The 25,954-nt window shown below is 44.2% G+C and overlaps 2 protein-coding genes across 7 annotated transcripts in view; both read left to right on the top strand.

Moving 5' to 3' along the window:
• The window catches only part of UBA6 (ubiquitin like modifier activating enzyme 6), a 134,111-nt gene extending 118,016 nt beyond the window's left edge, over positions 1-16,095 (top strand). For all 5 annotated transcript variants that reach the window (XM_053260682.1, XM_053260685.1, XM_053260681.1 and 2 more), the window contains 6 exons: positions 1,386-1,503; positions 2,330-2,523; positions 3,205-3,332; positions 5,121-5,208; positions 6,875-6,969; positions 11,965-16,095. In XM_053260682.1, coding sequence (XP_053116657.1) covers positions 1,386-1,503; positions 2,330-2,523; positions 3,205-3,332; positions 5,121-5,208; positions 6,875-6,969; positions 11,965-12,100 — 759 coding nt within the window. In that variant the 3' untranslated portion in view covers positions 12,101-16,095. The remainder of the gene's footprint in view (positions 1-1,385; positions 1,504-2,329; positions 2,524-3,204; positions 3,333-5,120; positions 5,209-6,874; positions 6,970-11,964) is intronic.
• A 9,191-nt stretch (positions 16,096-25,286) lies between these two features.
• CENPC (centromere protein C) overlaps positions 25,287-25,954 on the top strand; it is a 66,151-nt gene continuing 65,483 nt past the window's right edge. Inside the window, exon 1 of one of the 2 annotated variants that reach the window (XM_053265747.1) lies at positions 25,287-25,332. In XM_053265747.1, coding sequence (XP_053121722.1) covers positions 25,291-25,332 — 42 coding nt within the window. In that variant the 5' untranslated portion in view covers positions 25,287-25,290. Of the gene's footprint in view, positions 25,333-25,575; positions 25,729-25,954 lie in introns of those variants that run through there. The other variant, XM_053265748.1, reaches the window with a different exon arrangement.

Raw genomic sequence — 25,954 nt, forward strand, 5'->3', positions numbered from 1 at the left:
AATACTTAGCTTTTATATCATTTTTAATAACACACACATGTGCGCGCACTAACATCATGCATGGCAAGCCCCGCCACGAATATGTGTATATTCTAAAATTTCAATTAAGTGCTACTGAAATAAAGAGGATAACTTGGGTAATACTCCAATTAAGAGAGATGGTACATACACTAAATTAAATGGGGGAAAGAGAAAAGAAAACAAAAAGTGGTCAACTTCTAAAATGACAACATGCTGCCCAGAATAGTGTGTTCTGTCACACAAGAGGTGATGGGTGATTTCAATTAATCCTCCCCCTACCACCACCACAGCTGACTGTACTTCTTGAGGGTTTTCAGAACACACATGCAGCTGCAAGGGGAAAGTGGCGGTCACAAAAAATCATCACTCCCTCCTTGAGTGACAGAATTTTCTCTCCTGGCAGTGTGTCGTTAATCAGCGTGTCATTGATCTGTATTTTGGCCACTGATTTATGTTGCTTGATCATAATATGATTTTCTTAATTCATTTGTAAATACAGTGCATAGCACCTCCTTCAGTTGTGTGTTCTTAGGAATTCAAATCCAGAGTTTATTAATGGTCCACAGATGTACAGTCACGGCGGAGCTGTAATAGTGCCATTGAATTCAAATAACCCATTGTGCCCTGTGTCTGGGAGCTGCCGAGCTTCTGGTAGGAGCTGTTGGGCTCCCCGCTCCCACAGGCTGGTGCTGCTGCCAGCCACCTTCGGCCATGTTCATATGGCTATGTTCATCCTTCTTCCAGAGGCTGGGTGCCTGTCAGGTGGAAAGAAGATGGCCAGCAGTGATGGGAGCCCTGGCCTAGCTGGAGGTGCTCATTGGCCCCCTTCCCGGGGGAGTAATTGGGGGTGTGTGTTCATGTCTGAGTGCACATGCTGTGTGGCACCATCGTGAGTGGGAGGGCCACCCATGTTCTGAACACGGGACCCACTGTCTCCTTGCTGTGCCCCTGCCTACAGTATTTATGTTCTCAGAAATCACTAGTGGCATGTGCTTTACATGTACATGTAGTACCAATTAAACAGAAAACCACAGACTCTCTTATTGTGTTAAATGCACACACAAATGTTCTCTATAGTTTGTATTTAAGTAGCTGAAAATTGTGTTTATGTTGTGCTGCTGGTTTTTAGAAAGAGTTTATAGACTACTTTGGTATTTCTAAAATGTGCTCCTTTAGCTAATGTTGTGGCTAAAAATTGTACTATTGCTCTGGTTTTTAAAAAAAGTTGTACCTTTAGCTTATATTGATTATCAGACATTGTAGGGCAAGCACTTCCTCCAGTCCTCATGATGAGTAAATCAGACTCCTGTACAGAAAAAAACTTGTGCAGTAATGTTTGCTCTAATTATTACGAACATTCACAGGTTGTACAAACAGATGAAACTGTGAGGAAACCAGATCCTATTCCAGTAAGCAGTGAAGATGAGAGGAATGCTGTTCTTCAGTTAGAGACTGCCATATTGGCTAACCAAGCTACAAAACGTGAGTCAGTGCTCGCACTGTCAGATTAATAGTTTGTTGTATCCCATAGGTTCAGAATGAATAAGAAGGGTTTTTCTTAAATTCATATGCTATGGCACTGTGGCTTTCCCTATAATTTTCTCCATTCTTCAGATAGTATGTGTTTTGGGGTTATTGATATACCTAACCAGATCCCTTCTAGGGGTATGCACAAAACAAATTTTACATTCTGTTCCAAGCTTGGAACAGAATGCAAAATCTGATGGAATGACCCCATTCTGAATGGAACGTTTCAAGCGCCATTTTGGATTCTAAAATTGTGCTCTTCTGGATTCTGCGCATGCGTGGGCGCCACTTTGGATTCCAAAATGGCACTCTTCTGAGCTCTGCGCACACACACACACAGAGTCGCCATATACATGGTAGTGAGGACCACGCAAATGGCTGCTGTGTGTGCACAAAGCGGTGCTTGGGTCAAAACATTCCGCCTTGGAACGGGTCATACTGTTCTGAGCTCGAAAACAAATTCCCATATTTTTAAAGGGGTTTTGTTTCGCACATCCCTAATCTCTCCCCATATACGGGTTTAACTCTAGCCTGAGGGGAGCTTCTCCATCCCATCTTTTTGGAAATTCCTTCTCTATTCGAGAGTAAGGATCCTATCTATTGCTTAACCATGCCTCCATATTTGCTGTATTAGTTTTGCCACTTCTCTAGCCGCACTATCATTGTGAGTCAATAACATTGGTAAAGAAAACTGTCTTGAGGAAGGGAATGAGCATTTCAGTAAAATAAAATGCCCAGGGATTCCTAAAGAAGTCTGAGTAGTGATTTTGTTTCTGAACAGATGATTTGCAGATGAAGGAACTTGCTTTTGAAAAGGATGACGACAGTAATGGGCATATAGACTTCATAACAGCAGCTTCCAATTTGCGAGCCAGAATGTATAATATTGAGCCAGCAGATAGGCTCAAAACAAAACGTATTGCTGGGAAGATTATCCCTGCCATTGCAACTTCTACAGCAGCTGTGTCTGGTTTGGTGAGTGAGGTTAAACTTTTCTTCATTTGCACATAAAATACGACTGATATGAGTTCCTCTCTTAGGGCTAGATTGAGCAACAGTTGGGTGCCAGAAGAAGGCCCTGTTCATATTTATTAAAAGCCCATAACTTGCGATGGGACTTGGAGGCAACCCCATTTCAATTCTGGGTTCTATTTGTCATCTGATGAGGATAATACTGCTTTTATGTGCTGCTTGTATTCTTGGGTGTCTGTTTTTAACTCCTTAACACGTGTGTGTGTGTGTGTGTGTGTGTGTGTGTGTGTGTGTGTGTGTGTGTAATACTTGACTTGTGACCTGCCTTGGGATTATTTTCAGTGAAAGGCAGTATATAAATTCAACATGAAATGTGCCAATTGTAGAAAAGAGGGCCAAAAGACATGCATGAGGTCAAATTAAAATGGTATTTTTTGCAAGCTGGAGGCTTGAAACAATCTCATATACAATCTGGGAGAAATTTTGAAACAAAGCAATTGGAAAACATTGATGCTGATTGTCTTTCAGCATCACCATATCTTTATCACTCCAATATAAATACCACCCTGAGCTTCTTGGTGTGGTAGGATTCCAAGGGGACAATTCATGCTTGCTATCAAAAGACCATATCTCCTACCATTATGCTACTGCAGTGTGTTTTACGCTTATACGTTTCCTCCATAGGTTGCTTTGGAATTGATCAAAGTTGTGGGGGGTTATCCTTTTCAAGCATACAAGAACTGCTTTTTCAACTTGGCCATTCCAATAATTGTCTTCACAGAAACAGCTGAAGTGAGAAAAACAGAAATCAGGTAAATAGCAAATTGACATTAAAAAATGAGCTGTATTCTAAGCAGTTAGTGTTCCAATAACTAATCCTATAATCAAGAAATCCAAAGCATTTGTACATGTTGTAGTTGGTACAGGAGAACCTCATAAATCACGGACGTTTTTGCGTATCTGCGGTTGGGTAATTGCCACCTGACCTCAGTATACGTGAAATAATTAGGCAATTAAAAGGTTAAGAATGTGTATCTGCAGATCGGGGGTGGGTGGAAATGAACTTGAGGTAATTTCCACCCACCTTTTTGAGGACAGGAGTCATTTTGTGGCTCATTTTTCTGGTTTTTTTTTTCTTTTTCTTTTTTTTAAGGAAAACAAATTGTTCTAATAAGAACTAATCAGCCCACTTTCTTTTTCACTGTCTCTACATCTGGACTAAATTTGGTGCAAATCAAGGTCCACAATTTAGATCTCTTGCGCCTCAAATATGCATGTGTTGGCCATCTTGGATTGAGGTGGATGTCATCATTACAAACTGCACCATTGAGGTGTCCCTGTGTGTCACGCACGACAGCTGTCCCTAATTTGGTTCAAATTGGTTAGATAGTCCTCAAGTTAGTGCACTTGTGCCTCAAAGGTTTACGCGTTTGCCATCTTGGATTGGGGTGGATGACATCATTGCAAACTATGCTGTTGAGGTATCCCTATGGGTCCTTACAACTATCCGATTTGGTTCATATTGGTTCAGGTGTTGCAAAACTGATAGGGGGGTTGGGGCACACAGACACAAACACGGACACATACACTAAATGCCAAATGATCTCAAAGCCTACTGGAAAGTGGGCTAAAAATGTGATTTTTTTGCAGCAACAAAAAAACAAAAAAAAAACCCACAATCTTTTACTTTTGGGAGGCATTGACAGCTAGGGACACACAGAGCATGTCTCCTCTTTCAATCCATTTTTAGCCTACTTTCCAGTAGGCTTATGAGGTCACCCAGCATTCTGTGTCTGTCTGTCCATGTGTGTATTTTCCCCCTATCAACTTTGCAATGCCTGGACCAATATAAACCAAATTGGGTACAGTTGTTGGGACACATAGGAACACTTCAACGGCATAGTTGGTGATGATGTAATCTATCCCGATCCAAGATGATGGATGCGTAAACCTTCGAGGCACAAGTAGGCTAACTTGTGAACTGCCTAACCAATTTGAACCAAATTTGCTACAGCTGTAAGGACACATAGGGGCACCTCAATGGTGTCGATTGTGATGATGTCATCCAACCCACTTCAAGATGGCGGACACGTAAACTTTTGAGGCACAAGTGCACTAACTTGTGGACTGGCTAACTGATTTGAACCAAATTTGCTACAACTGTATGGACATATAGGGATACCCCACTGGTGTAGTTTGTGATGATGTCATCAACCCTGATCCAAGATGTGTGAACTCGATATGTGAACTTTTGAGGCACAAGAGATCTAACTTATGGACCACAATTTGAACCAAATTTAGTCCAGTTGTAGAGACAGTGAAATGAGAGTAGGCTGATTAGTTCTTACTAGACAACTTGTTGGTCCTGTTTTTCGTCAGCCGTTTTGTCCTGCTGCCTCAGGCTAACCCTGCATTGCTCTAATGCACCATTATCTGTGGTTTCACTATCCACCCCACTCCACCCCCCATTGAACCCCCACGGATAACATGACAGGGTTCTCCTGTATAACTAAACAATAGACACACACCCTGCCCGATGTGAAAATGTGTTAAAGCAATGTGTCTTATGGAAAATCTATTACATTCTTATTTTGTGACAGAAATGGCATATCGTTTACCATCTGGGATAGATGGACTGTTCATGGAAAAGATGATTTCACGCTCTTGAACTTCATAAATGCTGTCAAAGTAAGATATGTGCATTAACTATGTAATAGAGATTATTGGGGAATATAATGCTGAGGGTCATCACTGTTTTCTTTTCAGATTGCAGTTTGGTCAATCTGAAACAATCAATGATTTTTTAAAAATCATAAAGAACCGTCAAAGATATCATCTTGAATATTAATTCTAATTTTCTTATATGAATATGTTAACATCAGTATATGGAGATGAGAGATAACAGACCTGATCAGTCCTATTCTGCAGGTGGTGTACATGCAGTGCGCGTGCACGCACACGCACGCACACACACACACACACACACACACACTCTCTCTCTCTGTCAAGCCCTTGCTCTCCCTGCCCCCAAAAATGTCAATGAATGGAGAATTTGGGGGGAATGGAGTAGATCTGAGCAAGGAGGATGAGTTGATATAAATGCACAGGATAGGGAGGGGAGTGGAATAGAAAGTGAAACCAAGAGTGAACAGAACATACCAATGCAATAGAGGAAACCTTTTTTGAGTGTATTCTCCATTGTTGAAGGGAAACACTTATCATCGCATCAGGCTGTAAAAGAGATCCAACTAGGGAATATTTTAATGAAGCTGTGGGTAAAAAAGGCTTGCGTACAAAATGCAAACAGTGCAACAATGAAATGCAAAGCCTGGTTGCCCGAATGAAACAGCATTATAAGTGTGTATCTACCTTCTAAAAATGAAACCTACATCTCTCTCTAAATATGTATTAAAGTTATATTGGACAACAAAAATGTATTTTTATAGAAAATGAAGTTTAAACAGGATCTTCCTGACTAGTAATTTAAATTGTGATTTAAATAATTAAAATTGAGTCTTTCTGTAAAGCGACTTAAGTGTGGTATAGATATACCACTTTTAAAGTTGTAATCCACCCTATTGTTGAAGTTCATGGCACAGAAGCATATTGAAGGAACATGTGCAAACTGTAAAGCTGCATGTACAGCAATCACAACATAAAAAGGAAACACATTGAACCAAGCTTTGTATTTTTCTATATGAAAACACTTATTGGTTCACATTCTGTTAGTATAGTGGACAGAGCACCATGCCTGCAGAAACCCTGGTTCAGCCAGTGTGTCAGAGCAACCAAACACATGGAGAGGGATGGGAGCAATTTTTGTGGCTTTCTCCTCCCTCCAAAAAGAGTTTTTGACATCGCTGAGGATTACACAGCCATACTAACGCTTTGCAGAATGTGATTCATTGAGTAATTCTTTAGTGCTATTCTATCTATGAATGGGCTTGAAGTGTTGTTTTTCAGATGGAATATATTGGCTTTCTGTGTAATGCAATTCAAAATATTTTTCAATCAATCAAAGTTTATTACGGTCTATGACCAGCACAACAAGGGGTAAACAAATACAATTAAAATATAAATAACAATTAAAAAGATAACAGATCAACAGTCTAACCCACCAACAATGTTATAACTGAAAAGTTATAGAGCAGCACTAGAATTATTAATTAAAAACTGACGCAGTCTTCGAGCTGCCGCACAAAAGCCCACCACTCTCCGAGTAATGGCAGGAATGCTGTCCTCAAGCAGGGAAGCCACTTGTTGACTAGACAAAATTCCTGGGAAACGAGCCAGCAGTGGAGATATTAGTTCTAAATGCAAGTCCCTATAATATTTTTGCATTTCTCTCTTACAGGAAAAATATGGAATTGAGCCAACTATGGTTGTTCAAGGAGTTAAAATGCTATACGTTCCCGTAATGCCTGGGCATGTCAAAAGGCTAAAGCTGACGTAAGTATTAAGTAGTAAATCTAGTAAGACGCAGGTGAGACTCGGAGATTTCTGATAAAATGTCCCAGTTTCCTGGGTACAATGTCAATTTTGCTTTAAAGGAAATAATGATATGCCTTGTGTTATTACAGGACAAAGTCAAATTACAGGATAAAGTCAATGCAAAAATATTCTACTAAAAGTTGGATTTGAATTTTCTGGGTAAACTGATGGTAAAAACCATGTGTTAGTGTTTGTCCAGGCTTTATGTAATAGGTATACTGCCCTATAACTTTGGGAAATATCAAGGCCCACGTAACCTTTGCAAAGAATTCTACCAGAAACAGCTGGTCCAGATATGAATTGGACTGATCTACCTCCTGTCCTAACAACTCATTGATCTGGTTTGTGATCAGTTGAATTTGTTAGAAATGGGTTCTGTGCCTGCATGGAAGCCAGTTGGTGTGGACTACCACAGCTCCTCTTGGTGCTTGTGCCCCACCCCAAGTGACCATATGGCTGTTTACGGTGGGAGGAAGCATCAGCACTTCAGTTCCTTTGCTACCGCCATAGCAATCGGTTACTCGGTCACTGTGGCTCCTCATATCCAGAAAGACATTGGACTAGGCAAGAGAGACTGGATCCATCCCTTCCTCTCTCCCCCTCTCATCTGTCACCCTAATGTTAGTGAGATGATTCAAAGCCATCCCTTATCCAAAGCCCATATGAAGCTGCAGGTTTCTTGACTGGAGTTTATAACGGGGATTCTAGGATGATTATTCTGAGCTGGAGCTGCTTGAACTTGTGCTCAAAGATTCAGAAATGTATGGACTTCTGTATTTTCTATGGTACTTCAGTCTAGACTGCCTCTAGCATGATTTTTGTTGTTGTGTTTTCTCCAAACTTTATGGGGCTTTATGATTCAACTGAGGCCTGTTGAATCATGGGGGTCTTCTAGTACCCCCTAACTAGCTCAGCATTCTTGACTTCTTGTGCTACCTGTCCTGATGAACTTACTACTGCTTGCATGGTACCTGCTCCAGCTGGTATTCAATGAATTATAGATCCCTTCCCCTCTTTTCTACTCTGGGGTTGTGGGATAGGAGGGAGAAAAGAATATCTTCATATGATCCATTGGCCATTCCATTTGCCTCTAGTTGGCCTGCATGAAAGTCAAGGCGAGGTGAGGAGGAAATACTGCAGTACGATGCCTTGAATGCTTGCAGCCCTGACCCCCTGGCCTGGTTGTGGGGAGAAGGCTGGGATGGATTAATTTGATATTTGCATTGATACACTAGATATTCACACTTATTTATTTTATTTATTTATTTTTACATTTTATATCCCGCTCTTCCTCCAAGGAGCCCAGAGTGCTACATACTTAGGTTTTTCCTCACAACAACCCTGTGAAGTAGGTTAGGCTGAGAGAGAAGTGACTGGCCCAGAATCACCCAGCAAGGATCATGGCTGAATGGGGAGTTAAACTCGGGTCTCCCCGGTCCTAGTCCAGCACTCTAACCACTAAACCACGCTGGCTTGACTTACTATGGCAAAAGTGGCTTGTTGCCTGTGGGCCTGGCAGGAACAATTGAGGAAAGTAGCCCCTTGGAGCACCATTCCAAGCTCTCTCCCTCCTTTACCCATGCCCCGTCTCTCTCTGTGGGCTGGGTTTATTGATGGATGGATTGATTGATTGTTACATTTATATACTGCCTTTCATTAAAACAATCCCAAGACGGTTCACACAGAAGAATTAAAACAAGACTATAAAAAATGCACAATTAAAATATTAAGCATATATATATATATGAATGACTAAAAAGATTTAAAATACAAACATAAAATAACCATATAGAATACAAAAAAGCAGCAGTAGAGACAATTAGGGGTATGTATGGAACCAGCTGGCCAGGTTCAGTTCAAGTCTGGACTGGACTCGAACCAGACCAGCCAAGTTTGGTCCGGTCCCCATCGACCCCCTGTCCAGTCTGGTCCGGGGGGTGCAAGGATTTTTTTAAAAAAATTATAACAATAAAATAAAAGTACCTGTAGCCCGTTCAGGGGGCTTCCTGTAAGCATTGGGGGCGGGGGGGGGTCTGCAAAGTTTCCCCTCCTCCAGCTGACCTCTGAAATCACTGGCCTCTGAAATCACCGCGGCGGCTATTCCAAAATGGCCACTGCACAGGCACAAACGATCTCTGTGAGGCGGTGGGCCATGCCAGGACTCTCAGAGGCTATTTACACATGCGTGGCAGTGGCCAGAATGGCCGCTGCGCGCAGTTACAGAGGCCCAAACGGGCCAAAAAGAGTTGTTTTACCTGGGCACGGCGGTGATTTCAGAGGCCGGGGGGGAGGGGGAACCTTTGCGGACCCCCTCCCTCGCGGCCTACAGGAAGCCCCCCAAAGGGGCTACAGGTACTTCTATTTTTTGTATCTTTGTTTAAAAAAAAAAAAAAAACTTCTAAAAATTCATGAACTTGCCCAGAGGTTCAGTTCCAATCTAGATGGAACCGGGGTGGGGTTCGGTTTGATCCCGAACCTCCGGACCAGTCTGCACATCCCTAGAGACAATCATATACAGTGAGGGAAATAAGTATTTGATCCCCTGCTGATTTTGTCCGTTTGCCCTCTGACACAGAAATGACCGGGCTATAATTGGAATGGTAGGTTTATTGTAGCTGTGAGAGACAGAATAACAACAAACAAACCCTCAAAAGCCCAGTGCCCAAAAGTCAGCGATGGATTTGCATTGTAGTGAGGGAAATAAGTATTCGATCCCTTCACAAAAGATGTCTTAGTACTTGGTGGCAAAACCCTTGTTGGCAATCACAGAGGTCAGATGTTTCTTGTAGTTGGCCACCAGGTTTGCACACAACCCAGAAGGGATGTTGTCCCACTCCTCTTTGCAGATCCTCTCCAAGTCAGAAAGGTTTCAAGGCTGATGTTTGGCAACCCGAACCTTCAGCTCCCTCCACAGATTTTCTATGGGATTAAGGTCTGGAGACTGGCTGGGCCACTCCAGGACCTTCATGTGCTTCTTCTTGAGCCACTCCTTTGTTGCCTTGGCTGTGTGTTTTGGGTCATTGTCATGCTGGAATACCCATCCACGACCCATTCTCAATGCCCTGGCTGAGGGAAGGAGGTGCTCACCCAAGATCTGACGGTACATAGTCCCGTCCATCGTCCCTTCGATGCGGTGAAGGTGTCCTGTCCCCTTAGCAGAAAAACATCCCCAAAGAATAATGTGTCCACCTCCATGTTTGACGGTGGGGATGGTGTTCTTGGGCTCATAGGCAGCATTCCTCCTCCTCCACACACGGCGAGTTGAGTTGATGCCAAAGAGCTCGATTTTGGTCTCATCTGACCACAACACTTTCGCCCAGTTCTCCTCAGGATCATTCAGATGTGCATTGGCAAACTGCAGACGGGCCTGTACATGTGCTGCCTTGAGCAGGGGGACCTTGCGGGCACTGCAAGATTTCAGTCCTTCACGGCGTAGTGTGTTACCAATTGTTTTCTTGGTGACTATGGTTCCAGCTGCCCTGAGATCATCGACAAGTTCCCCCCCGTGTAGTTCTGGGCTGCTTTGTCATCGTTCTCATGATCATTGCAACTCCACGAGGTGAGATCTTGCATGGAGCCCCAGACCGAGGGAGATTGACAGTTATTTTGTGTTTCTTCCATTTGCGAGTTATCGTGCCAACTGTAGTCACCTTCTCACCAAGCTGCTTGGCAATAGTCTTGTAGCCCAGTCCAGCCTTGTGCAGGTCTACAACCTTGTCCCTGACATCCTTCGACAGCTCTTTGGTCTTGGGCATGGTGGTGAGTTTGGAAGCTGAGTGATTGCTTGCTTCTATGGACAGGTGTCTTTTATACAGGTACTGTAACAAGCTGGGATTAGGAGCACTCCCTTACAGAGGTGTTCCTCATCTCAGCTCGTTACCTGCATATAGTGAAAAGACACCTGGGAGCCTGAAATCTTGCTGGTTGATAGGGGATCGAATACTTATTTCCCTCACTACAATGCAAATCCATCGCTGACTTTTGGGCACTGGGCTTTTGAGGGCTTGTTTGTTGTTATTCTGTCTCTCACAGCTACAATAAACCTACCATTCCAATTATAGCCTGGTCATTTCTGTGTCAGAGGGCAAATGGACAAAATCAGCAGGGGATCAAATACTTATTTCCCTCACTGTAAAAGCCTGGGTAAAAAGCCAAGACAACACGTGTTCTAAAAACTCTGATATAGACTGAGTAGCGAATAGCCACTGGGAGAGCATTCCAGAGTCCCTCATCTTCGGCACCTGGAGCAGAGCCCCCTCAGTTGGTTTGTAAAGGAAGAAAGAAGGGTGGGGGAGAGGAGGAGGAGGAGAAAAAGCTTCGCAAGCAAGAACGGTGACCTCTGGAGAGCTCAGCCTAAACATTGCTTTTCTGTCATGAAGCTGGGCAAGTTTGCAAAGCATAGAGCCCCAATCAGTAGCATCCAGCTTCCTTTGCCACCTTCCAGATGGGAGGTGCAATCCAAAGTATTATTAGGATAAGTTCTTCTGGATGGTCTCTGTCCATCGCACAGATGGGCTTTGCACCGGCGTGAAAAAACATTTGGAACCTCACAGGCTTTTCTGGAACTGAGGAGGAGAGTGCGGAACACGTAACCTAGGCTTGGAGGGGAGGAGCCTAACTGGTGGCCTGGAGAAGAAAAAACAGAAGAACTTGTGAGGTTCTAGATGTTTCTTCACGCAGGCACAAAGCCCATCTGTGTGAGTGTGACTGGACAGATGACCATCAAAAGAACCCTTTTCAGGTAAGCAGCCTTAAGTTTAATACATTTTTATCTTTCAAAATTGGCCTTAATTATATCCCTACTTGCTAAAGTTTTCTTTTAGAGGATTTGCCTGATCCACATCTTTGAAAAAGTCTCTTGTGAATGTTAATATTTCTTCCTAGTCTTGACAAGTGGCTTGACTCTTTTATGCTGCTTTTGCTGTTGCCTGATATTTGATTCCTATCTTGTAGGATGCAAAAACTTGTGAAACCATCAGCAGATAAGAAATATGTGGACCTCACAGTGTCATTTGCTCCAGAAACAGATGGTGAAGAAGACTTGCCAGGACCACCAGTTAGATATTATTTTGCCCATGAAGACAATTGATGCAAGTACTGTTCACAGTGTAGCAGGACCGCATGGAAGTGTGGCATCTGTTTAAAAATAAAAGTGGTACTACATACTTGGTGAAGCCTTAATTCAGATACGAACAGTAGAAGTTGGTAAACTGCACTGAGGAGCTCCATAGCAAATTGGATTTGCAATTTTGTCTGTCTTTAGCATTTTCATAGCTTTCTGTACCTAAAGAGGACTTGAAGCTTGCTGAACAGTATGGTTCTTTTAAAAGAGAACAGATTTGTATTGAACTCTGCAGGAAGTCCAGATTGGCAAACAGAAAATCTTCATTGCAGAAGCCAAGAATTACATGAAATGGCAATCAAGATTTGGAGAAACTGCCAATTTAAACCATCATAACTGATTTTTTTTTCCCCTGGCAGTGTTTCACTGCATTTTATTCTTGAGCCAGTTCATCATCCTACTGATGTTGTATTACAATAGCATGACTCCTTTTTGTTTATGTTGTTCCCTTTTGGAAGTGATTAACCATCGTTTTGCAACATGCCCAGTGTGAAAACATTGCTTTGGAACCGATTCACAGTGAGAGAAAAGTTGAACTACTGTAAAGTTGTAGTTTTCTCTTTTCCAATGTGTCTGTCTTTTCTTTTCTGTTAGACCCAAAGCAACACAGTCTGAAGGAAATGCAAATTCTATTGTAGGCATTTCCTCCCAAGAAATAGAGTTGTAGGGACTGCCTTTTCTTTTCTGTTAGACCCAAAGCAACACAGTCTGAAGGAAATGCAAATTCTATTGTAGGCATTTCCTCCCAAGAAATAGAGTTGTAGGGACTGCTTTTTCATAGTTTTAAGGAAGCTGGATAAATATTACTTTAAAGATGCTGGATGACTGGCCAACACCTTGGTTCGAACTGAAAATACAAGTGTCAAGCTTTCAGCTGAAACATATCACATCTTTCCTTCACAGAGCTTTGAGGTGATATTTAGCCGAGAGCCACATACTCTTAGTATATTGTTTATGTTATGCACTCCAAAGCAAACTAGACATTTGACAGCAGATCAATGTGAGTTTAAATGTGTTAGTCTGCCCCAGCCACATGGAAAGAAAGTAGGTGTGTGCATGTGTGGGTCAGTGTATGTCTCCATCCTATCTAACAGCAAAAGAGGCATGCCAGTGAAGAGTGCATGCTTCTTCCACCAACTACTTGCCACAGACTCTTACCCCATGGCCCTCCTCTTAGCCATGTTCACTTGCAGAATTGGGATTTTGCTAGGGATGAATGCACCTGGAGAGTGCATCTGGACTGCAGAGTGGAAAGCTGCAAGCAGGAAGATGGTTTAGCACCCCTTGCCCACACTCCCCCTTTGCAGTTAAAACTATATGCACATGCACATACACATAGATATGACTGTGATTGGTGCGGATCTTAATTTTAAGTTCATATCTACTGCCATCATAGCTAGTTTGTAGGGATGTGTGAGCCGGCTTGATTTGAATCAAACCAGCCCAGTTTAGCCGGTCTGAGTTTGAACTGGCCCGGGAATATATTGTAAAGGGAAATTCCATTTTATAAGGTGGAGGTGAGTGGGGGGACACACAAGCAAAAGGGTACTTAGTACCTTCAATTTTCAGGCAATGACGGAGTCTCCAAAGACATTTGGAGACTCCTCCTCCAAGCACCCCCATCGGCTCCCTGAAGGCCCAGGCCATCCACAATTTGCATGGTAACACAAATGGCCTCTGCCCATGGGCGGAGAACCAGGCTGCAGCTGGCCCGGCTGTCCTTCAGGAGGCCAGAGGGGGAGGGGGGGTTGGGGGCCCTGCTGCCACAGACTCGTAGACTCACCTGAAAATATACGGTACTAAGTACCCTTTCAGCTGTTCCTCCAGCCTTATGATAGAGAGTCCCCCTTTACTTGTAAAGGGGAATCATTACCAGGATTGCTCTTTACAAGTATATTGCCGGACCCGACCCAGTTCAGCCAGACCCGGGACTGGGCCAGTTTGAATCCAGTCCAGATTCAAACCAAACCGGTTCCGTACACACCCCTACTAGTTTGACCCTCAAATAATACCTATACGTATCTTCAGACATGATTTTTCCATGGAAGTCAGCCCCTATCTTCGAATGTTGTAAGAATAGTTCTAGATATACAGAATATGTTTTTACAAGTATAAAATTGTTCATCATCTATGGTATTGATTTCTGTAAGTGTAGAGTGAACTAAGCACTATAGTTAGTCACAATGGTATTTTTGTAGTGCATAAAAGTTCACCAGAAACTGAAAAGGGGATACTATTATAGAATAATAATTAACTCCCTTTGGTACCAGTGAGGATAGGTGGTGTACAAATTTAATAAGCAGTTAAATAATCAGTAGGTTTTTATTACCATTCGTGCCATATTCAGCTTGTGCTAGGTTTTTAACTCCAGACTAGTGCTTAGCTGCTTGTAGAATCTAGGAAATTTCTCCTTTAAAAAAAAAAGTTAAAAACAACATGTCCAAGATGCTGAAAATACCATTAGTGCAATTGCTTTGCCACTGGTACTATTTGGTTGTGCAGAAGGCCTGTGGCACAATCCAACTTTTGAAGGTGACCACAGCCAGGTGTGGACCTAGAAATACTTAAACCCAAACCAATAGACTTTGTGTTGGATTGTAACCTCTGTGTGTCTGTATTGCACATTTCTTTTAAAACAACCCCCAACCCTCTTGTTACAGTCCTGTAAAGCATCTCAGTACAACATATGCTTCAGTGCAAATGAGTACAAATAGTATAGCTATCTAAACTTAAATAGAATCCAATACTATTTATATGAACATCCAACATTAGGAGCGGTGAGAAATAACTTCAGCTGTGGCAGTTTGTATCAATGGGTGGTATATTACAGAAGCATTGCTGGCTTTCCTTGTGCACGTAGATGGGTATGCTGTTACTTTTGTATTTTTCTTCTCTTCTAGAGAGGTACAATCAACTTCAAACATGTTTGGCTCTTTAAGGGTAAAAATTGCTCCTAAAGTAGTTCATCATGAGATATCTGATTATAACAGTGTTTTATTATTTTCCTAGACTTTTATGCAGATTATGACATATGGCTTGTCAGTTTTCCAATTTCTGTAGGCACTTGAGCACCAAAGATGTATGTACTCTGTGAACTAAAACCCCATATCAAAATTATTCCAATATTTGAGAATTAGTCTTAAAATGTAGTAAATCTTCTTAAGTTGTATTATATTTTTCTACACAACACACAGTTTACAATTTATCATTTGTTATAATTTCATTTGAAAACCAGCTGGTTAATTTATTTTTTTAAAACAACTTAAATATTTTTAAAGGCATTTAAGGGTTCAATATCCAGTGATTAGAAGGGGATGGGGGGCACTACAGATTTGATGGGTATTGTCATGCCAGTAATAGAGGGATACATTTCAAAAGAAATGTTTGGTTGATTTTTATCTTTTATTTAAATGGCTTTGGACAAGACAAACTACTGTAAATGTTGAAAGACTTCGAGGATGAGTAGTAATAAAAAAAAGGACTGCTGTCATGAACTTTCAGTGGGATGTAATGAGTGCTTTTCTGTTGCTGTTTTTTTTTTTAAACAATCTGAGTACAGTCCCACCTTGGGCTTTGTGTCTCTGGAATTACTAATCAGTATTCATAAGTAGCAACAAGACTGCCTTTGCATTTGCAAACCACATTTGATGTCATACATCAGTGGGCCTTGAAACCGAAGAACCTATTCCAGCAAGTCTTCCTTACTGTATAGAAACTTACAGAACAGGAGTCAGTCAACCCAACTTCTCTCCCCTTTTTGCAGCCCCTTTGTCAATTTTGAGGATTATGCATAGATAATCTGAGTGTGTTCAGTTTAATTAAATAAGGACTCTGTATATTTTCAGTTTTCCAATATACTTTGAAGTAGCTGTGGTTTTTGTGTACACAAAATATGATGTATAGTCTAAGGAGTTATGATAACTACTTTTTGTCTTTTTCGTATTAAATAATTTGAAAACATACCATCAAAAATGTGCATGGCTTTGGCAGTATGCTTGTTCCTTGTATGTGGGAGAGGGTATGCACATACCTGGTAAGGAAACAATCACCATGGCATTCCTGATGTGCATAGGTAATGGAGGGACATAGTCAGCAAGCAATTTGAGTGTTTTCTGATCTTTTTATTGCAGGTATATCCATGAGGGAGAAGCTCTACTGTTATATGCACGACATATGTGCACAAGGGCTCCTTTCAGACAGTACAGAGAATTTCTTTATTGATTGATTTCTATACTACCCTTCCTAATGTGGTTCAGGGTAGTTTACACTAAAATAAAAAATACATCATAATTGCAATAAAAAATAATTAAAAGCAGATTAAAATTACAATTAAAACTAGATATCATTAAAATGTGTCCAGTGAGGAATTCACCATGAAGGTGGCAGCCTTTCTCACCTTGTTAAGTCCTTGGGCGGCCAGTTCAGGAGGGACCAGTGGGGTCAGTTCTCTAACCTACAAAACAGCTGCCCTGGCAAAAGTGGAACTGGACTTTGAAGCATGTAGAGAAAGGGCGGTGGCCTCGTGCAACCTACGCAATGCAGCATTGCATTTTTTGTCATTGAGATTCTTTAGCACATCATCCCCATCCTTGGGAAGGATGACCCCTGTCACTAAAACTGCCACCTCAGTATCAATAGGTGGCACTTTAAGCTTATCCATGATGGTCTTGCCTGAGTTATAGACCCGCCTAACTGCGGGCGGGCGGCCCTTACTCTCAGTAGGCTTATCCCATTCTGCCTGGATGATATCCAAGAGTAACAGCAGAAAGGGGACTGACACTTTGGGCGCTCTAGGGGAAGGAAGGACTGCTGGGTCACCCTCAGCATTCTCAAAAAAAGGCTGGGCCACCCCTTTCAGTCAGAGGCTTTTGTGGGCCTTATGCCCGCAAAACAGTAGTCAGCCTGAGAAAACAAACAGTAAGGAGGCTGCTGAACTGTGACGGACTCAGCCTCATCCCCTGAAAGCTCTCCCTCCGTGCCTGAATCAGGAGCCTGGGTCTACAAGATTGAACCTAATCGGCAGTGAAGGCATTGCAGGGCCAGCAGAGGATGAGCATGCTGGAACAGTAGACCCATAGGGTGACAAGTCAGGTGGCCCCTCACCCAAGGATCTGGGAGCCGGAAGGCTGGCCATGCACCCCCCTGATTGTGTCAGCCTGAATGCTCCCCAAAATGGTGGCACGCAAGCGCGCATCAGGTAATCTGTCTCCCTGGTCCCCCCTAGCTAGCTGTAATCCATGCAAGAAAACTAAGGGGGAGAGAGAGACAAGTCAAAGGCAAGAAAAAGCTAGTGTTTAATGGAGCAATAAATTTTGGCACCTGCTGGAGCGAGACAGGTGAAAATTTGGGGGCTGAGGGGATTGCTCCTCCCTCCTGGTAGTAAGCAAAGCTCTGTGATTGGCCCTGTCTAGGAGCAGGAGGCCGAGGCAATCCATAATAGGCAGCGGATACAACCCTCTTCTGAGGGAGAATTCTCTCTCATCCAGTCCATTACTGCCTGTAGGCAGGCATTTAAGGGACTAATGCCATTTCTTGATATTGATGACGAGAAATAGATTTGGGTGTCATCATATTGATAACTCAGCACCAAATCTTGATGACCTCACCCAGCTGTTTCATGTAGATGTTAAAAAGCATTGGTGACAGAATGGAGCCCTGAGAGACACCATATAGTAGCAAAAATATAATTTTGAAGAACTGTCACCAAGCACCACCATCTGAAATCTACCTGAGATATAGGAGTGGAACCACTGTAAAACCGTGTCTCCTATCCCCAAATTCCTCAGGTGATCCAGAAGGATGACATGGTCGATGGTATTGAAAGCTGTTAAGAGATCCAAATGAACCAGCAGAGTGAATGTGTGATGTCAGTGTCATCGACCCTTTAGGGAACAGTGACCATAGTGCTATCAAATTCAGTATACATGTGGGGAGAGAATCACCAAGGAAGTCTAACACAGACATTTTGAATTTCAGAAGAGGAAACTTCTCTAAAATGAGGAGTATGGTGAAAAGAAAGCTAAAAGGGAAAATCAGGAGAGTCACTTCGCTCCAGAGTGCATGGAGTTTAATCAAAACCAAAATACTAGAAGCCCAGTTAGACTGTATACCCAAAAAGAGGAAAGGTACCACTGAGTCCAGGAAGATGCCAGCATGGCTAACAGGTACCGTTAAGGAAGCCATAAAAGGGAAGAAGACTTCTTCCCAAAATTGGAAGGCCTGTCCAAATGTAGAGAACAGAAAGGAACAAAAACTCTGGCAAAAGAAATGCAAGGTGACAAAAAAGTGGGGGGGAGCTTTTGACAAAGTTCCTCATCAAAGACTCCTGAGGAAACTTAGCGGTCATGGGATAAGGGGACAAGTACATGTGTGGATTGCGAAGTGGTTGAAAGACAGGAAACAGAGGGTAGGTATAAATGGAGAGTTTTCACAATGGAGGGATCTGTACTGAGATCAGTGCTTTTAAATTTATCCATAAATGATCTAGAAGTAGGGGTAAGCAGTGAGGTGGACAAATTTGCAGATGATACCAAACTCTTTTGGGTAGTGAAATCCAAAACGGATTGTGAGGAGCTCCAAAAGGATCTCTCCAAACTGAGTGAATGGGCAACAAAGTGGAAAAGGTGGTTCAGTGTTGGCAAGTGTAAAGTGATGCACATTGGGATGAAGAACCCCAACTTCAAGTATATGCTGATGGGATCTGAGCTGTTGATGACTGACCAGGAGAGGGATCTTGGGGTTGTGGTGGACAGCTCATTGAAAGTGTTGACTCAATGTGTGGCAGCTGTGAAAAAGGCCAGTTCTATGCTAGGGATCATTAGGAAGGGGACTGAAAATAAAACGGCTAATATTATAATGCCCTTATACAAAACTATGATGCGGCCACAACTGGAGTACTGAGTACAATTCTGGTCACCACATCTAAAAAAGGACATTGTAGAACTGGAAAAGGTGCAGAAGAGGGCAACCAAGATGATCAGGTGCCTAGAGCACCTTTCTTATGAGGCTACAACACCTGGGGCTTTTTATCTTAGAAAAAAGACGACTGCGGGGAGACATGATAGAGGTCTATAAAATCATGCATGGTGTGGAGAAAGTGGATAGAGAGAACTTCTTCTCCCTCTCCCATAACACTAGAACCAGGGGTCATCCCATGAAACTGATTGCCAGGAAATCTAGGACCAACAACCGGAAGTACATTTTCACACAATGCATAATCAACTCGTGGAATTCTCTGCCATGAGATGTGGTGACAGCCAACAACCTGGATGGCATTAAGAAGGGTTTGGATAACTTCATGGAGAAGAGTTCTATCATCGGCTACTAGCTGGAGGGCTACAGGCCACCTCCAGCCTCAAAGGCAGGATGCCTCTGAGTACCAGTTGTGGGGGAGTAACAGCAGGAGAGAGGGTATGCCCTCAACTCCTGCCTGTAGCTTGCAGTGGCATCTGGTGGGCCACTGTGTGAAACAGGATGCTGGACTAGATAGGCCTTGGGCCTTATCCAGCAGGGCTGTTCTTATCCTCTATAATAAAGTGCCTGGGTGTGCGCCCGTGTCCTTCGGTGTCTGCGCCCGTGTCTCCCTCGGCCGTTCTGGGCATGCGTGGAGCGCATGCCCAGAACGGCCGAGGGAGAAATGGCCGCAGGCACCAGGTGGCCATGTTGGGACCAGGAGGAGGAGACAGGGCCAGGAGGGGAAATCACGGGGGGACAGAGGCGGCCCGGCCGGAGACTGGGGCAGGGAACAGAGACGCCGAGGCCACAGGAGAGCGGCGGGCCAAGAAGAAGCCGGACCGGACCAAGGGAGAAACGGCACCAGGCGGCCATGTTGGGGCCGGGACTGGACGGGCTGTGGGGAGGGCAGAGGTGGCAGCGGCGGAACTGGCCCCGCCGTGGCGGGGCGATGGGGGGGCGATGGCGGCGGCGACTGGGGCCCATGTCGGCGGTGGCTGCGGCGGAGCAATGGGTGGTGGTTGCGGGGCCGGCCCGGCAGCGGGCGGGCAGCCCGCAGTGGGCCCCGATACCGGGGCAGAAGGTGGGAATGGGGGGAGCGGTGGCTGTCCGCCGGACTGACACCCGCGCCGCAACCTCACCCAGAAGTGGTCCTTGAACAGCGTCTCCCGCATGGCGGCGGCGGCTCCTGCAAGGGCGGCGACCCTCCCCAGGTGCAAAAGCACAGCGAGCGAAGAGGGAGCCATGGAGGCTGCAGCGGCTCTCAAGAGGCGCCACTGGCCACCCCAGCCAAGTTCCTCTATTCTTTTTAGCACCTTCAGCTGCCTGCGTCCGCTGGGCCCTAAAGCCCTCCATTTCCCCGATAGCAGCCAACTTTTAAAAATGCAGGGGGAGGGGGAGGGCAAGGGGAGGGAGCAGGGGGGAGGGGGGAGGCCAAGAGGGAGTGGGTCCGGGGGGAGGGGAAAGGGCAAGAGGGAGTGGGGAGGGGGGGCAAGAGGGAGTGGGTCGGGGGGAGGGGGAAGAGCAAGCGGGAGTGGGGGAGGGGGAAGAGCAAGAGGGAGTGGGGCAGTGGGGAGGGGGAGGGGCAAGAGGGAGGGGCAGTGGGGAGGGGGAGGGGCAAGAGGGGAGGGCAAGAGGGAGTGGGGCAGGGGGGAGGGCAAGAGGGAGTCGGTCAGGGGGTGGGGGAAGGGCAAGTGGGAGTGGGGCGGGGGAGGGCAGGAGGGACTGGGGCAGGAGGCTGAGAGGGAGGGGAGGGAGAGAGAGGGGGTGGGAGGGGGAGGGAGGGCAAGAGATTAGGGGGAGGGAGGGGAAGAGAGGCAAGAGTGTGGGGCCAGAGGCGGTGGGCCCGGCCGGGTGGAGGACGTGGTGTGGCCGAGGCCGCGGCGGAGCCGCGGCCTCGGCCAGAGGAGGCGGTGGGCCTGGTTGGGTGGAGGCGGCGGAGGAGGTATGGAGGAGGAGGAGGCTTGCCCCAAAGGTCTACTAGCGCCCGTTATTTTAACAGGCTTAAAAATACTAGTGTTCTTAATAAGCACAGATTATGGAAGTTGCCTGTGGCTGCAATGCCATCCTCCTTATGGTAGTCATTGTACATATGTCTGAAAAGCGCCATAGTGACTGGTGTCCAGTGGTTAGAGATGCTATGTGTCTCTGTTACTACATTAGCTTTTGTTTCCATATCCTACTGGTTGACATAGGTTCACTACAACAATTTGTGGGTATTGGTCCTTGCATGGCCATCAGTACAAGATGACCATAGGATACTTAATCAAACATTTTTCTAAAACAAAATTTTAGGAGAAACATATTTGGCTTTACATTGACTGTGACTGAGGTTATTCAGCCCCTTAGTGATGCAATCAAATTTCATGCCATATTATAGGAAAGGGAGCTTGGTATTCACTGATGAGTAGATGAGATCTTCATAGGCTAAACTGCCACTTCATCTCTCTCTGAAAGACTGATAGGGACAATGGTTCAAATAGATGACAAGTCACCATTGAATAGACATAAAACATATATCATTTAGGACCAAGCAGCTGACTGCAGAGGCTTGCTTGTTGTGCTTTGGGAGCATAGCTTAGCTGTAGAGAGAGGAGCTGAGTGGAGAAGAGCAAAGGCGTGGGGAGAGACCAAGCACATTTTGAGGTTGACAGGCCAAATCCTAAACATGAGCTTCTAGTTTTCCATTCTATAATATTCATGTGTGTTTTCAGTACAGTGGGATCCTTTTGAATTTATTATTATAGACCCATTTACAGTCTGCCCTTATGTTAGAGCAGGCTTATAATCTAACGGCTTAATCCTATTATATGTAAATTCCGGTATGTTCAAATTTGGGTTTCATCTCTTACTCCCAGGTAGAAATGTAAAATTTCCAGAAATTTTGAAGTTATTTTAAAAAAACACCCTTATTTTTTCTGGGTTAGGGGTTTTGTTTGTTTGTTTGTTTGTTTGTTTTGCAGGTGGGTGGGTGGAAAATGAAACTTTTGGGAATAATTGAAATATATGCAATATTCTCTTTTTTTTTCTGGTGCCCTTTACGGGTCTAAAGTCACATTGTTTCTTTAGGAGCATTTATTATGTATAACCTACTTTGCTCATAACATTGATCATGTTTGGTATATTACAGGGTTTCTTAACCTTGGGTCCCAGATGTTTCTGGACTACAACTCCCATCATCCTCAGCCACAAAGGCCATATCTGGGGATGATGGGAGTTGTAGTCCAACAACATCTAGAGGGCCAAGGTTAAGAAACCTTGGTATTTAAAAGTACTTAAAAAGTACTGTATCACTATCAGCACGTTCTGCTTCTTCTGATCTAATGGCTTATGAAATCTGAATTGCCTGTAATGAGACAAGTTTCTCTACCTTTTCTCATGTTCCTTTATCTCTTGATCTGATATATTTCCAAACATAGACCAGGTTCTTTCACATGCTATAGAAGAAGGAAGGAATCTGAAGCAAGCAAGAAGCTTGCTTCTTGCAAGAATTGCATAACACCTTTCATGAATCCTTCCTTGGATTGCAGAACACCTTTCCTTCTATGAATATATCTGAACACCTTTTCTTATTTGTTTCATTATTCCATTTCATTTCATCATTATTTCATTATTCCATTCCATTCCATCATTTCATTATTCCAAAAGACAATATTTCATAATCCATTTCCCCCCACCAAATTTTCGGAAAAAACCAAGTCTGTGTTCCCCCTCTGAAATTTTCAGTTCCCACCCCACCAGGCCTTCACATCTCTACTCCCAGGTAAGTATGCATTGGCTATCAACTAGTGGCTGTGCTGGCCTTAATAAACTATGCAGCCTGCAGATCACAGGCAACTTTCAGACTCACTGAATCTCAGACCTTATCAGAAGCCAAACACAAACAGTTTATCTGTAATAGTAGGGGTAGAGGAGAACAAAATTAAGCAGGTCCACTTTAGATGATATATCCCAACCAGTCCTAATCCCTTGAGGTGTGTGTGTACACGTGCCCCCCTTCTCTCAGTACAGTCAACCCTCGCCAACCGTGAGGGATGACTTGGCAAAGGTTTGGCAATGGCTTGCCAAACCTTGCGGTTGGCGAACCATTAAAATCAATGGCAAACGGGGCTAGGGCAATCACAGTCACAAAAGGACCACAAAATACTGTAAAAAACAGAAAAAAATTACTCCAAATCCCCGCAAATCACCATGAGTCAGAAAGAGGAGTGAAGGGTAACTCCCCTACACACACTATTGCCAAAAATTCTTGCAAAACTACAGATACTTGGGTTGTGGTTGGCAAGACTTGCCACCATTTCCCAGTCGCAGATACTCAATACCGTGATTGGAAAACTCACAGTTGGTGAGGGATGACTGTACACCATTACACAGCCACACATCATATGAGGGTGTGGAGTGCGACAGTCCAACTCCCCTGCTGCGCCCCCCCCATGTGGTTAGAGGTCTCTGGAACATAAAGATGTTGTTCACATGACTGGGCGGACAGGAAGGCTTGTTTAACTCACCTCCCCCACAGACAGGTACTTGACCTTGCTGAAAGCGCAGACTGTGTGTCCAGAAGATCTGTGTTGTATGGTTGCAGCATGGAGCTCTGGAGGCCGGGATGCGTCATCCTGGCCTCCGTAAATCCCACAATGCACCGTATGACATGCACAATGCATTAGGGGATTTCCCCAGGAGATGGGTGCTCTAGGTGTCCGTCTCTGTGGAAGCAGCCTGAGGTCGCACATGAGTAGGAAGCTCGCTCCCTTAAGCTTGGCTAAAGGTCAGGCTAAGAAGCAGGGTGAAAAGGCTGAGAAGCTAGGACTAGGCAGTGCTGCCCTGTTGAGATTAATTCCGGTGGTTCTTACGCACAGCCTAACCCAGGCTGGGCTTCCCTAGCCTGGGTTAGGCTGTGTGTGAGAGCAGCCTCAAATCTTTGTTTTGTATTTCCTAATTATATCCAATGTCCCCATAATAAATGAAGAGGTTTCAGCCTGCTGCAAAATAGGTTGTGTCCTTCCCTTCAGCAAATAATATTCCCTTCCATATTATTTCACCCAATACAATCATACAAAGGGCATTCCATCATTGAATTCCTTGTGTTCAATAATTCTTAATTTGGTCAATTATGAATTCTTAATTTAAGGGCAATATGATTGTAGGAACCTCACTTCAACACTGTTGAATGGCCACACACATGATTGTCTGACTAAGCACCTATTCCTATCAATTTATGGAGTTCCTGGTGGTATTTGGAGTTTCCAGGTGGTTTCCCATCTAGACTCTGGGCAACTTCAGCCCTGCTCATTTGTAGCATGTGTCTTCACCCCTTCTAAGGTTTACCTGGACATCACAATAAATATATCTGAAAACTTCAACTTTATTTGGATCTACACCTCATGTCTCCTCAAAAATAATTGTGCACAGGATTATAGTCTTGATCTCTTCATGTTGTTGGACCTTGAAGGAAAATGATATGGAACATGTCTTCAGTAGCCCATTTTTATCTTCTGGACTACTTACTACAACAACAACAAATATTTATATATGGCTTTTCAACCAAAGTTCACAAAGAGGTTTACACAGAAAAAACAAACAAGATTGTTCCAGAGTGGAAATTATCCCCGAGTAAGCAAACCATCAGACTGAATATATGTAAGTTTCAGGTTGCATCGAAAAAGCTACATATTTGTCTGTTTTCCAGTGAAGACTAAACTTGACTGAAGTTTTCAGGCGATTTTTGCCTCGCCAATGGCTACAGTGAATGCTGTTTATTTGTGAGCAGCCTAGAGCCTTCGTAGTCAGGTGGTATATAAATTAAATAAATAAATAAACTAATTATTATTATTAATAAAATCCGTGGTGAAATCTAGGATTTTAGTGTAGCTGATTTTGGGCAGCAGTGCTCACTGAGCAACAAAAGCCAGAGCGGGACAGAATGCGCCACAAGGACTCTCCTAAAAATCAAAGTGCATCCCCGAAACAGCGGGATATGTTACACACTAGAACAACATTTTAGAACTGAAAAATCCAGTGTTATAGTTTCATCCACCTTTTCCCTCGTACCACTGCAGGTGATCATATCGGAATCAATCCAGGCTGGTTTGGATGCTCAGCTCAGGCTGCAGCAAGAAAGTCGATCTATTTAAATTGCCCTCAGCCCAGATCCAGCACTCAACTGCATGCGAACCTTATACGCTCCACGCGCACACACGTATGAAATGAGAGCTGCGCTGGGTGGCCCCGCTGCTGCCTCCACCCATGTATGCGAAAATCGTGGATATAGTCACTCACTCCTACGGCAATCTCTCACTTTCCCCAAGGGAAAGTGGGTGGCGGGAATTCAAAAGAATTTGTACCAGAAGTCGAGCCCTCTACATCGGTCTAGGGCCGGCGTTCGTTATAGCTAAGCTAGAGCTAGAAAGAGCTAGAAGGGTTTTTCCTTATTCCTTTTTCTTCCCTCCTCTTCCTCTTCCTCTTGTGACGTTCGGTAGGCTGACCAATGAGAGATCTCCTCCCTTGATGCGCGTGCGCCGCGGAATAGGTCGAAGTTTTCAAATACTGAAGTGGGTAGGAGAGTTTGATTGCTTTGGTTTCGCGCGTTTCCGGTATTGTTTGTTGTCATCGGCGGCCTGAGGCGCGTCGCTATGGACTCGCTGGTAAGCGCGGGGGAAAGGGGGTTCTACGGCTCTGCGGATTTCTCTGTCCCAATTTTCCCATGTATTTTCCCTTACTCAGAAGTAAGTCCCTTGGCTTCAGTGGCTCTTGAGTTAAAATGTGACCAGGCTGGGTCTCTTGGTCTCTGAGATAATTCCTCGCAGCAGTAGCCCGTTGACATTGTGTCATGATTCTCCAGCAGGTCCAGGCGGCAAATTAGTTATCTCG

Source organism: Hemicordylus capensis, chromosome 6 (genome assembly GCF_027244095.1).
Source record: "Hemicordylus capensis ecotype Gifberg chromosome 6, rHemCap1.1.pri, whole genome shotgun sequence".
NCBI classification, from domain to species: domain Eukaryota; kingdom Metazoa; phylum Chordata; class Lepidosauria; order Squamata; family Cordylidae; genus Hemicordylus; species Hemicordylus capensis.